Below are 15,098 nucleotides of genomic sequence, written 5' to 3' on the forward strand. Positions count from 1 at the left end.
TTGCCATAAGGTATGCACGTGTCACCATGTAAGATGCTTCTGGCGTCTTGGGCGTTATATGCCCTCTCGGATCTATCGACATAAAAGACATGTCGAGATCTTGGATCAGATGTTCTCCTCGCTCTGCTTCGGGTATCCCTGCCATCTGAGACCTTGCTCTTCCGCGATGGTCTCTGTGGTTATTTGCTGAGTTCCCTGAGTGCGTGCTCAGGTTAGCTCTGTGGTGCGACCGCGGCGGCTTTCCTTTCATCAAGTTTATCTTGCATCTTTTGTAACTCGCGAGTTGCGCGACCGAGTTTGTATTGATATGCTGCTAGCTCCTCTGCCGATGCTTGTGTCTTCATTGGCTTTGTGCCGTTTATAGCCCTTGTGGCTCTATCCGACACAGCTTGAGACAGCTGCACCTTCTCTCTTGGCTGGGCTCCAACATACTTGTTTCATGTTCCCCTCGTGAGATCTGCGGGATCGACATAGGGGTTGCCTAATGGGTCGAAAGCCTCATATTGCTCATCTTCTTCTACCTCGCGACCCGACGCCATGAGCATGCAGATTTGATGGTGTGTCGAGTCTGCACTATCGTTGAGTTCGGGGTCTTGGATCGTCGGGTTCGTGCTACGTGGAGCTAGACTTAGCACCTGCTCGCCATGCAAAGGGTAGGTGACACCGTCACATGGATCGGCGAAGACCTCCTTGTTAGCGGTGAAGTTGGTGTTGTTGGTGAAGTCGAAGTTGGTGAAGCTGTCAGAATCTCTATCTTGTAGATCGGTTTTCGCGGCCTACCCAAAAGTCATCCTGCCGAAAATATCAGCGAGTTTTCCACTATCAGCGGACTTGGTGACGCGTGATGGCGAAATCTCCTCATCGCTTGACTCGACTGATGATGTTGACGTTCTTGAGGATTCAGACTTGGCCGCCGACGGTCCCGAAAAAATCGGTGCCGAAAAGCGATGTGAGCCGTCTTTCCGACGAGGAAACGAAAGCTCCCGAACGTCATCTCCATTGCTCCTTCCAGATTGGCATATGCAGGCAAACGGGCGGGAGGGTGAGGAACAAAATCGACAAGACCAGATTGGGTCTATTTACCTCCTTCCATTGCGTTGCTTGCTGCCGATGATGATGATGAAGATGCCATCGAGATCAGGACCTTGCTACCTCCAATCCCCACAGACAGCGTCAATTGATGAGGTATCAACTCGTCAATGCCTACGGATTGTAAACTTAGGGTTTCGTGGAAAGTAGAGGGCAAGCAGAACTCGAAGATGGTCAGACGAAGAAAAGGCGTCCAACTAGTAACAATATGGTGGCTATGGTTTACAATTCATCGATCCTCTTTTCGCCCTCGACTTCACCCTTATATAGGAGGCGAAGCCGAGGATTTCCGTGTGGTACAAGTACATAAAACATCGAGCCGTATTGGACCTTTCCATATACTCACTACTAGGAAAAGGCCTAGCCGTAAGATGGGTTTTAGTGGCGCACCAGGAGGGCAGTGCGCCACTACTACTTAGCAGTGGCGCACCGGAAAGTGGTGGGCCACTATTAAAAATGTAGTAGTGGCGCACCTCTCTGCGGTGCGCCACCACTAAGTTTGACCATGGGTTTGACCCAGCCTTATACATAGCAATGGCGCACCGTCCGGAGGTGCGCCACGGCTATTTCATGTAGCGTGGCGCACCTCTACATGGTGCGCCACTGCTAAGTGGTGCCCAAACATTTCCACCACCCCCCCCCCCCCCGTGGATCGCCTTTTCGAGTTTGGAAAAAATAAAAGAAATAGATAGAAAATTCAAAAAATTAAATCCTTTGAAATGCCCATGTAATATGTCATCTAGGTTTAGGGAAAATTGACAAAAATGAATTTCGATATATTATGCAAAATGGCGTCATCTTTCGGTAAAATGGGATTTCTGGTTGCATACGACCTCCGATGAAAAACTTTTTTATATCAAAATTGATCTACTCGAAATTTCCTATTCGAATTCAACGGCCTACGGCCGTTTGGAGAAAAAATGGATTCGTCAAATTCAAAACAGAAACAGGACTTTTTTCAGGTTTTAGATTTTGGGCAAAAAATAGAAAAAAATAGCGGTGGCGCACCCATGCCTTGGTGCGCCACTGCTAAGCTTCCCGCCCACGAATTTCAAAATGCATGGGAGGAGCCGGCCACTTAACCCCCTCCTCCCTCCTCCCTCCTCCTCCACACATTCTCCTTCTTTCATTCTCCTCTCCTCCTCCTGCTCTCCTCCTCTCCTCTCCTCCTTTCACTCCGGCGGCCTCCTCCTCTCCTCTCCTCCTTTCACTCCGGCGACCTCCTCCTCTCCTCTCCTCCTTTCACTCCGGCGACCTCCTCCTCTCCTCTCCTCCTTTCACTCCGGCGACCTCCTCCACTATGTCGAGCTCCGGTGACCTTACTTTCCGGCGAGCTCCTCCACTATGGTGACCTCCGGTAACCTTACTCTCCGATGACCCTCCGGCGACCCTCTAGCCTCCATTACCTCTGGCCTTCGTCCTCTTGTTCATCCTCTCCTACATCTCCTCACCTCTCTTCACCTCTCCTACGTCCCTCATGCATCATCACCGGCGGCTAGGCTAAGAAAAATGAGAATGAACATTGCACAAATAATTCTAGCAACAAGAACGAGAAAAAATAACGAGCCAAAAAAATTCGAAACAAAATGTGCCAGATCCGGATCCGGATCCCGATCCGGATCCGGATCTAGAAATTTCAAATTTTAGTAGTGGCGCACCTTTTTTCTATCCAGGTGGCGCACCTCAGACGTTTAGGAGTGGCGCACCATGAAGCTAGTAGTGGCGCACTACCTGGTGCGCCACTGCTAAGCCAAATAGCAATGGCGCACCACTAGTGCGCCACTACTAAAAGTTAGCAGTGGCGTGATAGTAGTGGCGCACCACTAGTGCGCCACTGATGGGTAAAAGTGGTGCGCCACTGATTGCCCTTTTCCTAGTAGTGACTATTACAATTTTCCCTATATTGACTCTACTTTCTTGGGCTTCACATCTTCGGCTTTGTGGGCCTCTAGATCTCCGGGTCCACCAACTTCAACTCAAGAATACAAATAGACGTACACCCGTGGTATGTCCCTTAGGCATACCTATATCACATGTTGACCAAGCATATGTAGACAATTATAGACGATACTCACCCCTATGTACCTCGCTGTGGCAGAACTCCTTGGTCCAAAAGTATGACGGACATTTGTTTGTTTAGCATGATTTAGAGCATTTTTTCGAGCTTTTTTACACGCGAGAAGCATTTTCGACAGTATGCGATGTGGTGTTCTGTACTTGTGGATTTTATGCTCAAATTTCAGGAGCAATGTGAAATAAGTAGCAAATTTTCTAGGGCTTCGCCATACGGAGTTCTTATGAACAGTTAGCTTAGATGGTTTATTCTATGCACAACCTAAACCCGTGTAGAAGGGGCCCAAATTGCTTGGTGGCAAAATTCATGTGGTTGATGCTTTTGCCTTTGTTTCAAAATAAAAGTTCAGTTGTACATGTGCCCTCTCCCGGTGCAATGTGCATCCCTTTTTTGATTTTTCGAACGATCAAGGAAACAAGTTCTCAAGTCGTAGAACTGGTGCTTTTACTCCATGACATGCCTACAGTACCACACACTTTCTTTAGATGGAAGTAAGCACCCGTTCTGTTCCGTCTGTAACATCTCAATCCACAAGTACAGAACACCACATCGCATACTGTCGAAAATTTCATAATTTAATGCTCAATTCAGGTGGGATTAAAATGCTTCGCGCCGCTGGGATGCCCTTACAAATAAGGTGTACCTCTTCAAAGAAAACTTGTGATCCATGTCACGAGCTGATGGAGCGTGGGAACCTGCAGTAGGCTCTACATGTTCGGCCAACCCTTTCCTCCGATTTGTTTAGGGTAGCTGTTGCCTGTTGGTATGCTAATATGCGCTCTTGATTGTGTATCATGACTTGAACACTACACCTGGCTAGTTAATGCAAAAGGAGATTCTGCAATCCTGTCAGTTGACTCAAATACAAAACAATGTAGTCGTAGTTAAACAAGAACGAGATACTGACAAGTGACATCTCAACTAAGTCTTACCTGATTGCTTGATATACGATCAAATGAAATATCGATCCTGGCCAGCTCACGGTGACGAGAACATTGGCTGTCTCAAGCACCACAGAACATGATTTATTTCACAGAACCATTTTCATATTGACATGCCATGTCGATGAAGGCTTTAGTTCTACCAAATCATTATGTACTAGCATAATTTATGTCTAAAAATTCCAAGAAAATGGAGTTGTCGATTCTCATGGTAGGTTTCTGGGACAGCATGCAGTACTTTTAGTTTATTCTGTTCATGCTGGACACAGAAAAGCAAATATGTCTAACTACTGTTCATGGTGTAAATGGAATACAGAAGGACGAGGAAGTGGAGGGCGACCGCAACGAAGCCACAGGCCAGAGCCCCCGTGACATGGTCGCAGAAGGTGCTCATTATCCCGCAGATCGGCTGCCAGCCGGCGCAGGCTGTTCCCGTTCTTCCCGATAGACGATGTGGCAGCGGCCGCGGCTACGGCGCCGGTGAGCAACATGCCGAGCATCTGCGGCTCACCAGACAGCAACCACACAGCAAAACAAATTAAATGAGCTAAATCAGAGATAGTTGAGAGATGGATGGCGTACGTGGTGCTACTATGGACTTACCGCGTCGGCCACGAGCACCAGCTTCGCAGCGGGGCTCGGCGCCGTCGGCACGACGAGGACGAGGAGGTTGTAGGCGCAGGCGACGACGTTGGCGACAACGAAGAAGCTGCGAGAGGATACGCGGCGTTTCGTTAACCTTGGCTGGCACGACGTACGCGCAGTACATATATAGATGATATATACTTACATCAAGGACTGCAGGTACTGGAACTTGGCCTGCACCTCCAAGCCGAAGACGGTGGCCGTCTGGTGGCTCGTGGCCATGACTATCGCCGCGACGCCGGCGGCGGCGGCGGTGGCGACCCTGAGCACAACGGGGACGAACCGCCGTGCTTTGGCCATGGTTTTCTGTGGGCTACGGAGAGTTGCGTTTAGGTGTTTAGGGGGCTGCAGGCGAACTGTTGAAGTTGAAGGCTGACAGATGGTGATGTTCGGTATAGGCCCGGTTTCATGCAGGAAGGAGTAGGTGAAAAAGGGCGTCGTAGCTAGGGACTTGATCGAACTACTACGTGTCTGCAACTAGGTGTGGTTCGTGGTCTATTATTCCAGTCAACGTGGTTGTTATTACCTTAAATTATGAAATTGATAGACTACCTCGTTCTTGAGACTTGAACTCAACAAACCTCAAGAATGATGGGAAGGGGCTAGGATTAAATTATGAAATTTTCGACAGTATGCGATGTGGTGTTCTGTACTTGTGGATTTTATGCTCAAATTATGTGCCATCCATCTCTCAACTATCTCTGATTTAGCTCATTTAATTTGTTTTGCTGTGTGGTTGCTGTCTGGTGAGCCGCAGATGCTCGGCATGTTGCTCACCGGCGCCGTAGCCGCGGCCGCTGCCACATCGTCTATCGGGAAGAACGGGAACAGCCGCGCCGGCTGGCAGCCGATCTGCGGGATAATGAGCACCTTCTGCGACCATGTCACGGGGGCTCTGGCCTGTGGCTTCGTTGCGGTCGCCCTCCACTTCCTCGTCCTTCTGTATTCCATTTACACCATGAACAGTAGTTAGACATATTTGCTTTTCTGTGTCCAGCATGAACAGAATAAACTAAAAGTACTGCATGCTGTCCCAGAAACCTACCATGAGAATCGACAACTCCATTTTCTTGGAATTTTTAGACTTAAATTATGCTAGTACATAATGATTTGGTAGAACTAAAGCCTTCATCGACATGGCATGTCAATATGAAAATGGTTCTGTGAAATAAATCATGTTCTGTGGTGCTTGAGACAGCCAATGTTCTCGTCACCGTGAGCTGGCCAGGATCGATATTTCATTTGATCGTATATCAAGCAATCAGGTAAGACTTAGTTGAGATGTCACTTGTCAGTATCTCGTTCTTGTTTAACTACGACTACATTGTTTTGTATTTGAGTCAACTGACAGGATTGCAGAATCTCCTTTTGCATTAACTAGCCAGGTGTAGTGTTCAAGTCATGATACACAATCAAGAGCGCATATTAGCATACCAACAGGCAACAGCTACCCTAAACAAATCGGAGGAAAGGGTTGGCCGAACATGTAGAGCCTACTGCAGGTTCCCACGCTCCATCAGCTCGTGACATGGATCACAAGTTTTCTTTGAAGAGGTACACCTTATTTGTAAGGGCATCCCAGCGGCGCGAAGCATTTTAATGTCCGCGAGCGTCCGTTTGCGTCGCGCTGCAGACGCAAAAATGACCGTTTTTGTCCACGCATCTGTTTGCGTTTGGGGTCTGCTCCAGCGGGGCGACGCATTTAATTTTTTTTTCCTTTCTTCCCTCTTCTCCATTTAAACATAGTTTCAAATATAACATTTTAAAACATGATTTTACACAAACTAACACATAGTTTGGAACATGGTTTACACAAACTAACACATAGTTTGAACCATGGTTGATACAAATATAAAATTTTTAAAAAAAGAAGCCAGTTGTGTTGATTTCCGTATGTTCGCTGCCAAGAAAGAACATTCAAGGGCACCCAGTCACCCAAACTGGAAAATCCAGCGGAGGAGATGGTGCCCTTATTGGTTCTACCGATGAAGCGAACATCCAGAAACCTCGACTACTGGCTTCGTCTGGCCCGTACCCAGATTCGCTGCAAAGAAAGAACACTCAACGTTCTAACTATCGGTGTCGGAGCCGGAGTCGTCGGTGTGGTAGTGCTGCGGCGAGGCTGTGTCGTCGAACACCTTGACGATCATCTCGCCGTCCCCCTCATAGAGGAAGGTGAGCTGGCAGCCGGGCTCGAGGTCGAGGTCACGGGCGAACTTGTCCCACCCCGTGTGCAGGTACATCTTGCCCTGCCCGTCGAACAGGACCTCCACGGTCCAGCGGCAGAAATTGCAGCTGGCCTCCCGTAGCTGCAAGTGCGCCGGCTCGACGCCGTCGACGAACTCGGCGAACTTTTCCGGTAGCCGCTTGATGGCGAGTGGGTCATCGTCGATGCAGAGGAGGAACTCGAAGCAGCGCTCCTCCTGCGAGGACGAGGAGGGCGCAGGCGACGGCGAGCGTGGGGCCGTAGCTGCTCCACCATGGCGGCCCCTGCCCCGGCCACGGGGGCGCCCAGGGCCGCGGCCTCGACCGCCTCGCCGGCCACCAGGACCGGCCATGGACTTCCTCGCGGGCTTGGCTGCGTCGCAAGAACACCTAGGCGGCGCTACGCTCGAGCTTTGTGGCGGCTAGGGTTTCTTTGGAGGAGTGGATGAGGAAGAAGAACGCGCACCCCCTTTATATAGGCCGGCGGCATGCGGTGGCCGCGGGACGCGTGGCGTCGCCATTAACGTGGTTGGCGGAGGTGGGCGGCCGCTCGGTAGCCGAGGCATCGTCGCCATTAACGTGGCGCAGAGTGCCGAAGCGACGCAGCTTTGCAGTCGATGGCGCGTTTGAGAAGATGCATCGACGCAGGGTCGCTGCCAGGCGGGCCCGCCTAAACGTCCGTCAGACATGAGCAGACGTTTCCGGACGTCCGAAGAGACGCATCCGAGGCGCATATTTGGGTCAGGTTTGCGTCTCCGCGGACGGTCCGATCACTTTGCGTCGCCCCGCTGGAACAGGCTCCAGACGCATTTCCAGTCACGGCGGACGAAAACGAGCGACCGTTTGCGTCGCGCCGCTGGAGATGCCCTAAGTGACGTGGCCGCCTGTGAAGCTGTGAATGGCACCAGTCATGCGGGATTCACTGTTAGTAGGACTTAGTCTCAGAGGGCTCTGCATTGACACATTGCTGAAACCAGTTTGGCTTCAACATTAAGAGCAACAGTTTTCAGTAGAAAGCTGCAGGTATCATTTCAAAAGGCGTCCAAGTGAAGTAAGAGTAGTATACTTTTCAAAAAAGCAAATATAAAAGGCCAGAACATTGTAAAAGAAAATACAGATTATGCAGTGAAGTAAAGTGTGTTTTGAACAAGTCAATTACAGTGGCTTTGAAAATTAAAACTGCAAACACGACTGTCCATAATGCGGAAATGCCACTCATATCGCTTTTGACCAACCGCCAAAATAACCATGAGGATTAACTGCTGCCAGTCACGTATCAATTGCGCTTCAGGTAGAAAACAGTACATCCAGAGGCCAGAACACCGCACCACATCATACCAGAAACAAGATATTCAAGAGAATAGCCTCCCACCCTCGCATCATTTCAGCCATTTCTTATCCCCTACCACCACCATAAAAGGTGCACACTGATTCAAAACATTTTCTGCATTCACCATTGCTTCATTCGCTACTTGCATGAGTAACATATGCAACATCCAGTGTAACATATGCCTCAAGCAAGAAAGTAAACATATCCCAAGCTAACAGTAAGTTTTCAATACCCCGTACAGGCAAGATATTGAAAAAAGCATATGCAACATATGCTCCAACTAGGGTGCTACTCGTTTATTTCCAAGTATAGGGATGCATTACACCTACATAAATATCTGTCCTGGAGAAGGATTACACTGTTTATGTTGGTGTCATGAGAAAGATAACAAGGCACCCCACAGGCTGATTCAGCATGAGATAACTATGTCCTTCTCAATGGAAGTAACCGAGGACCTGGCCACCTACATTCTGCTTAATTGCTTCTTCGTGATCTAAAACACCATTTGGAGTGGTCACCACAACATAGCCCCACTACACAGCAAACAAGACGAAGAAAGGAAATGCGTTAGAAATAACACAATATCTCTGCAAAACGAATAGAGAATGTTGTGTTTCCAAGTTATACTATAGACATGTAAACTGTATATGGAGAATTTTGTATAAAATAAGTAAATAAATAGCACATAATTAAGCAGGACAAATAACCATTCAAAAGCTATTTTATCACAAGCATGCAGAAGCTAGTTTAGCTAGAAAAATTTGTGTTGACAAACACACTTAGCTCAAGTAACTCCAAAACTCAATAGGAGTGACTGAAGGAGATCCAAATAAATAACATTAAGAACGTTTAAGCTAGGTAACAGTACCAGCTAGTTGTTTAATATAATCTCCATGAGAAAGTGTGCTTCCTCTCTAAGTCATCTATGAAATATGAGTAATCATATTTTGTGACGAAGTTAATTCAACATAAGTTAGAAAGCCCTACAGGTGTCAACCTGAAAGAGATAACCAGTGAAGATTTTCACTCGCGTTGCTTTCCAAAAGAAATACTTGATCAGAGACACTTGAAGAGTAACGCTAGATTCATCTATGCTTACTCATTCAGTTCCTAAAAAATCTGTCACAGTGACAGGTTGATAGATCTGTTGCCTTGGAAATACTACTGCGAGAGATAACATCTTCATGTTGACAACAGAATTTGGTTACATGTTTTCAATACTTTAGGTACTAGTAAACGCAAGATACTCCCTCTAATCTAGCCAGCGTTTAGTTGCTCGTAGACAAGTGTATATTTCATATAAAATATTTTATATTTTGTTACTGCAAATAGCAGAATACGTTCAGCAATAAGCATTGAAACTAGCAAATTATGATATGCCATATCTTCATCTTTCGTTTTCTCTCGAAGCAAATCGCAGTATCAAAATAGACAAAACAAGATAGCTGTATCCCACAGCTTACGAGCATATGAATGTTCAAAAATATCAAACAGGAGTACCTGCCGTGTTGGAAGCATCCGAGTTCTGTATTTTTCTATTTCCGTCGCTCTGAGGTCCTGTCTGTAAGTAAGAGCTTTGCAGTCTTTAATCCTCCCCTGAAGTTCCACAGTAATTTTCCCCACCCTGTGTGGATCAAAGACCTCGAAATTTTTTATGTAACCTGATAGAAAATTTTAAAAGTCAACCGAACAATTTCAGGGAAAACAGGAACGCAAAGATGCTTTTGCTAAAGTTAAAAAATTTGATTTAAATAATAGATGGTGGGCAAACATAAGGGACTAAACAACGCTGAAGTCTACAAGTACACGATATATATTTTCCTTTCCTTTCAGAGGCTGCAGCAAAATAAAAGAAGGGGAAGGCAATACACTACTCCAAATCTCTTATTTTCCACTTTTACTCCATAAATAAAGGTGCATAATGCCTACACTACTAGGCGCCATTCTTCTTCCTCTCTAAGAACAAGGAGATAGCTCATATATTAAAGCAGCAAGTTGATATAATCATGCAAAGCCTACTCTTACACATAGAGTGGAGTTGATCCATACAATACTCCGCTACACCTTTCTGCCCTACCAAAAGACACTAAATTATGAGTGTTCACATTTTCAGCTGCGACTGTTCTTGATGATGTTCACCTCCAGGGTACAAGCAATAAAACGATCTTCCGTATCTGTACTAAAAGTAATAGGCGCCATCCTAGCAGTAGCAGTAGCAGGTAGTCGAACAAAATAAGCACAACTAGATGCAGTACACGGTACTATTGGAGGGGAATGCTTGCAGATTCATTGAAAAGTTAAAAGCCTAAGGTATGGAGAACATAAAGCAACCAATAGATATGCTATCATCTGGTGAATATAACATGTCAAGCCAAACACTAATTCAATGCTAACATCCCTCATCTTCCAAACACCAGTTCGCAGATTCACACATTTAACACTAATTTAATGAAAACAGATTATGTCACCATACACCCTGTCCATTTCAGAACAAGTTAACAATAAACTAGCACATCGCATCGTCATCTTCCAAGAGCTCTCAGCTCCCTGGAATTAGGAAGACGTGATTGTTCCAAGTCGATCATGTTGTTTTCCGGACCTACATGTCAGCGCATGTGCCCTCATTGAGTTGCCGACGCTGTGCGCATAGGTTGATTAAACACACAGTAAAACAAACGCCCAGATTCGATGGCCCCTGCCCGCGCCGTTATCTTCCTCCCCTCCTCCGCCTGCTGCCGCCTCGTTTCCCCCGAGACAGCCGCTGCCGCTCCATGCTGCACCTACTCCCGCCCCTCATGCTTGCATCTATGGCAGGGCTTTGGTCTCCGCCTCTCACGCTCGCCATCTGCTCTGACTCCTCAAGCACCGCGCCTCTTCTTCGACCAGTGGCGGCAGCAACCCCAAAGAGCACCCTGTCCTGCCCCTCCTCCAGGAACTCGTGTTGGAGATGTTTCATTCGTAGGATTTTTTTGGTTCTCCCTCAGATTCATATCCCTGCTGCCCTGCGACCTTCGACTTGATATAAAGAGTTATGACCCCCCCTTCTAAATTCATCTGTATCTGGGTTATGAGCTAAGAAAACCAGTTAATGGCTCCACACTCACTGGGGTTTAAGCATAAGAATGTGACTGGCAAAAGCTGCATATATATCTTGTGCTGAACTTGAATTGACTCAGCATTTGTTGAATATTCTGTGGCTAAAAAAATGTGGAACTTGACTGGGGACATGCCAAGTTATGGTAAGACCTAAAAGGGACTAAATATACATGCTTAAGAGTCACCATTGTTTCTAACATCTGAAAGAGATATTTTACTATGAAAGTGGCTTGTGCTTGTCATATTAGTGAGTGATTTTGCAAGTTTATGGTGGGCACTGTGGGTATGTTCGAATTTGACTTCTAATGAATTTCTACCCCAATTTGATTCCTAAATGTGCAATTTGCAACCTTGGATTTCTTGTGGAGAAGGACATATTCTGTACAGTCCTTAGACAGGCATAGTTTTCATGTACAGACAGTTCATGCAGGCAACCTTCAACTAACAAGAAAAGATTGAAAATCAAATAAAGGGCAATGAAGGAGTTGTTAATCCATGTTTTATCATAATAACTGGTGGGAAAGCAAATGGTTTTACACATATGCTAAATGTGCAGTCATACAAATTTCTGGTGCCATTGACATTTACACAGTAAGAAAAAAAACTAGCCACCTAAATTCTCTTTGTGTCTCATGTCCACTAGCAGATGGACCATGACAATCCCAAGAACCTATATGGGCTACAATCACTACTATTCCCTATCGTTTCAAAATGAACTTCCGTTTGATCATAGGACCTCAAGTTGCCTGATTGCCATAAGGTCTGATGAAAGTTCTCCAGCACAGAATTGCCCTCTGTAGTTCAGACAGTTATCGCATGATTTCAGGAATCTCCCAAGCCATGGCAATAACATAGCACGCTTGCCTTCCAAAGGGAGTGTCAGGATGGTCTCCCTAATCCCTCGGTGGTAATTTTGGCGGTTCAAAGAAATGCATATATTATGACAATATTATCCATGGTACAAATTATTACCGAAAACATATCATTGTCAAGATCATAGCTATTATCTTTGTTTCCTTTGGCTGGAGGTAAGCACCAAATTAGTCCTCCACTTTCACTGTCACGTATATATCTCAGTGACGCAATATTTTGTTCTAGGGCTCGCAAGATGATTACATGCAACTGTGCTATACTTTTGTTCCCAACTTCACTTGCATGTATACAAACATTTTGATTTGATGAAGCATTATGTGCTATTGTTTTTATACCCAAAGAACCAGGTAAATAATGCAGTTATCCCATTAACCTTTGAGCAAGATTTATTCCAGATCTTAGATAAGAGTCTTGGTGTGGCATGATTTTCCACATACTTTAGCGTTGGATTTATCATGTGCCCTTCTGAGTTGAGCTTGAGGTCTTTAGATTCCATAATTACCACGGTTGTTCATTTCCCTATCGTGAAAGACAAGGTCTACGATAAAAGATTTTCATGTATGCCATGGTTTTCCCCCTCCTAACAGTTGCTGCATAGCTAAACAGTCAACACCATTGATGTCTTCGTCAGCGCCAGATAATCTTGTAATGGCATATATGACATATTACTTTAATACTATCATATTTAGAGATTTATACATGTGAATAAGCTTGATTTGTGCTACTTACAAATGAGTGACGCGGTGGAAGATACGTATTCAGTAAAGAGTATGACCAGGACAAGAGTAGTGTTACCTATTTTTGTAGTAAATCAGACAAATTACTTACAGTTCATAAATTTATGAAAAGCAACAAGTATCTCCTTGCAGGGTTATGCAAACATCTTTGACTATGTAAGTTGTGAAGCCATTTACTGACATATCTGGTGAAGTGGGGCCTGAAGAAGCTGATTCCAATGGTCAAGTAACTGAAAGTGAAATCTGGTTCTCCTATAGTGACGACACAAACAGAAAGAATGCAGCAGCGGAGTTCAGGATTTCTATTGAGGTTCATAGAGAAGAAGTGAGAGTTCGCAGGTCATTGTCTAGCTGTTGGGTCGACGTTAGTGATAACTCATTTTCATCACAAACAGAGCTTTTATTGTTTTATATTTCCTTGACTAATGTACAGTAGTTCTTTTTCTCGCCCAATCACTTAGAGCCATGGATGGCAATTCTCAATCTGTTATTGATTTTATGCATCGGCATCACGTTGCCTAGAAGTACATTTTTTTATATGCGGTCTCTTTATTTGCTAGAAAAATAATTTATCTATGTAAATCTGGTTCCGAAAAGATAAATTGACTCCACTTCCTTATGGGTATGAAACTGAAAAATATGGCATTTCCATATACTTCATATACTGTAAATATATATTCACCGAACCACGATGAACCACAAAATACAGCATTTCCTCCTAGCTCAAGCCAAATACGTGCACATCAAGCAAAATAAATCAAGAACTGCACCATGGATGAAATCCTCGCTCTTGTTGGGGCGTGAGAGGAGATATGCTGAGATGCGAGGGACGATGAGGGCAGGCCGATGAGAGGGAATGCAGGGAGGTGTTGTTACCTCGGTGCTTCATGATGTTGAGGAAGGAGATCATGACGCCGGAGATGGGCTGGAGCTTCGCCGTCGCAAACCCGCGCCGCTCCGCGTTCACTATGGTGCGCAGCGCGTCGTTAAGGATCCTTCGCCCCATGGCTTGCTCTCCTCGCCTCTTCTAGCCGTAGCTCGCTGCGCTCTCTGCCGTCTCTACCAAAGCCGCCGCCGGTGCTCGCGAACCAGAGGGATGGAAGCAGGGCAGAAGGCAATGAGCTTGGTCGTGGGCCAGGCGTTAGGGCTCGTTTGGTTGCAGGTGCAGCCCATCTCGGAGGTTTCCGCGTCGTTTCCCAGGCCGAAAAAACACGGGCCGAACTGGGCCGGGCCAATCCTGTCTCGCTTGCGCTCTCTCGCGAAAGAGAGGCGGCGGCGCTGCCTCCAGCCTTGTTCCTCCGACGACCGACGACGGTGGTCCGGCAACAAAGGTTGCCCCCTTCACCACTTCCTACTATCCCTTGCATCCATTCCCTTACCGCACCGTACTGATGATCTTGCTGCTCCAGATCAACCTCGTTGCTGGAGGTGCACGAACTTGCTCCATATATCAAGAAAAGTGAGAGGAGTTCTACTTCGGCTACTTGTCATTCTCAGATTACTGTTGAGAACATCAGCACAACCTCCTTCCCCTTCTCTCCCAAATTTAGGATATTTCTGGCTGCAATTGTAGCAGTGATTTCCTTGTCTTGGTTTGATATCTGCGGGTGTTCTATTGTACATATTGAATGTGTGTGTAGAGGGAGTTGAGCGTAGGCTACAGGCATAATTTTTTTGAAATTGTAAGAGGACCGTCCCCAAACGGCGCTGGATCGAGCGTTTGGGGGACGAGTTTTGTTCGTGCCGCGTTTGGGGGACGTCGCTCCCCAGTCGCGTCTCCCAAAGGTCGTCCCCATCGAGGAATTTAAATAGTTTGCATTCAAAAGAGATCGTTTCCGCCGAAGTCGTCGCGATCAGAGTAGCAGCGATCAAAGTACTGGGCGCGCGATCATATTACAGGCCGATGATAGAATTAAAAGAAGGGGTTGTTGTAGGACGATGCCGACGCCGACAGCGCATCCTGAGTCGACGTAGGCCCGTCGATCACGATGAACTCGTCGTGATCTGCCCGGTGTACATGCTCCATCGCCGACGTCGAGGCAGAGGCCGACGCGGGTGTAGTAGCGGATGCGTATGCCGGCTCTTGCTCCGGGGTTGCCGCTGCAGCT

At 46.5% G+C, this 15,098-nt stretch overlaps 2 protein-coding genes across 2 annotated transcripts; both read right to left on the reverse strand.

Annotated features, from left to right (window-relative positions):
- Positions 1 to 3,969: 3,969 nt before the first annotated feature.
- LOC124663858 (CASP-like protein 1C1-1) lies at positions 3,970 to 5,049 on the reverse strand. Its single transcript, XM_047201508.1, has 5 exons — positions 4,895 to 5,049; positions 4,708 to 4,813; positions 4,478 to 4,604; positions 4,096 to 4,162; positions 3,970 to 4,009 (listed from the first exon to the last, which is right to left on the reverse strand). Exons 1-5 carry the CDS (start codon positions 5,047 to 5,049, stop codon positions 3,970 to 3,972), a joined length of 495 nt encoding a protein of 164 aa, XP_047057464.1.
- A 3,333-nt stretch (positions 5,050 to 8,382) lies between these two features.
- On the reverse strand, positions 8,383 to 14,065 carry LOC124665118 (40S ribosomal protein S15a-5-like). The gene is made up of 3 exons (XM_047202519.1): positions 13,867 to 14,065; positions 9,785 to 9,945; positions 8,383 to 8,817 (listed from the first exon to the last, which is right to left on the reverse strand). Exons 1-3 carry the CDS (start codon positions 13,994 to 13,996, stop codon positions 8,719 to 8,721), a joined length of 390 nt encoding a protein of 129 aa, XP_047058475.1. The 5' UTR covers positions 13,997 to 14,065; the 3' UTR covers positions 8,383 to 8,718.
- Between the last annotated feature and the right edge of the window lie 1,033 nt (positions 14,066 to 15,098).

Source organism: Lolium rigidum, chromosome 6, assembly GCF_022539505.1.
Source record: "Lolium rigidum isolate FL_2022 chromosome 6, APGP_CSIRO_Lrig_0.1, whole genome shotgun sequence".
Lineage (NCBI taxonomy): Eukaryota > Viridiplantae > Streptophyta > Magnoliopsida > Poales > Poaceae > Lolium > Lolium rigidum.

Excerpts from the sequence above, each read along its gene's own strand:
- LOC124665118 (XM_047202519.1), bottom strand. The coding sequence starts at position 13,996 with ATGGGGCGAAGGATCCTTAACGACGCGCTGCGCACCATAGTGAACGCG. Across the intron at positions 9,946-13,866 it reads CAACATCATGAAGCACCGAG|GTTACATAAAAAATTTCGAG; the intron begins GTAACAACACCT and ends ATTTTCTATCAG. Across the intron at positions 8,818-9,784 it reads GGATGCTTCCAACACGGCAG|TGGGGCTATGTTGTGGTGAC; the intron begins GTACTCCTGTTT and ends TTTGCTGTGTAG.
- LOC124663858 (XM_047201508.1), bottom strand. The coding sequence starts at position 5,049 with ATGGCCAAAGCACGGCGGTTCGTCCCCGTTGTGCTCAGGGTCGCCACC. Across the intron at positions 4,605-4,707 it reads TGGTGCTCGTGGCCGACGCG|ATGCTCGGCATGTTGCTCAC; the intron begins GTAAGTCCATAG and ends GGTGAGCCGCAG. Across the intron at positions 4,010-4,095 it reads ATCGTATATCAAGCAATCAG|GATTGCAGAATCTCCTTTTG; the intron begins GTAAGACTTAGT and ends GTCAACTGACAG.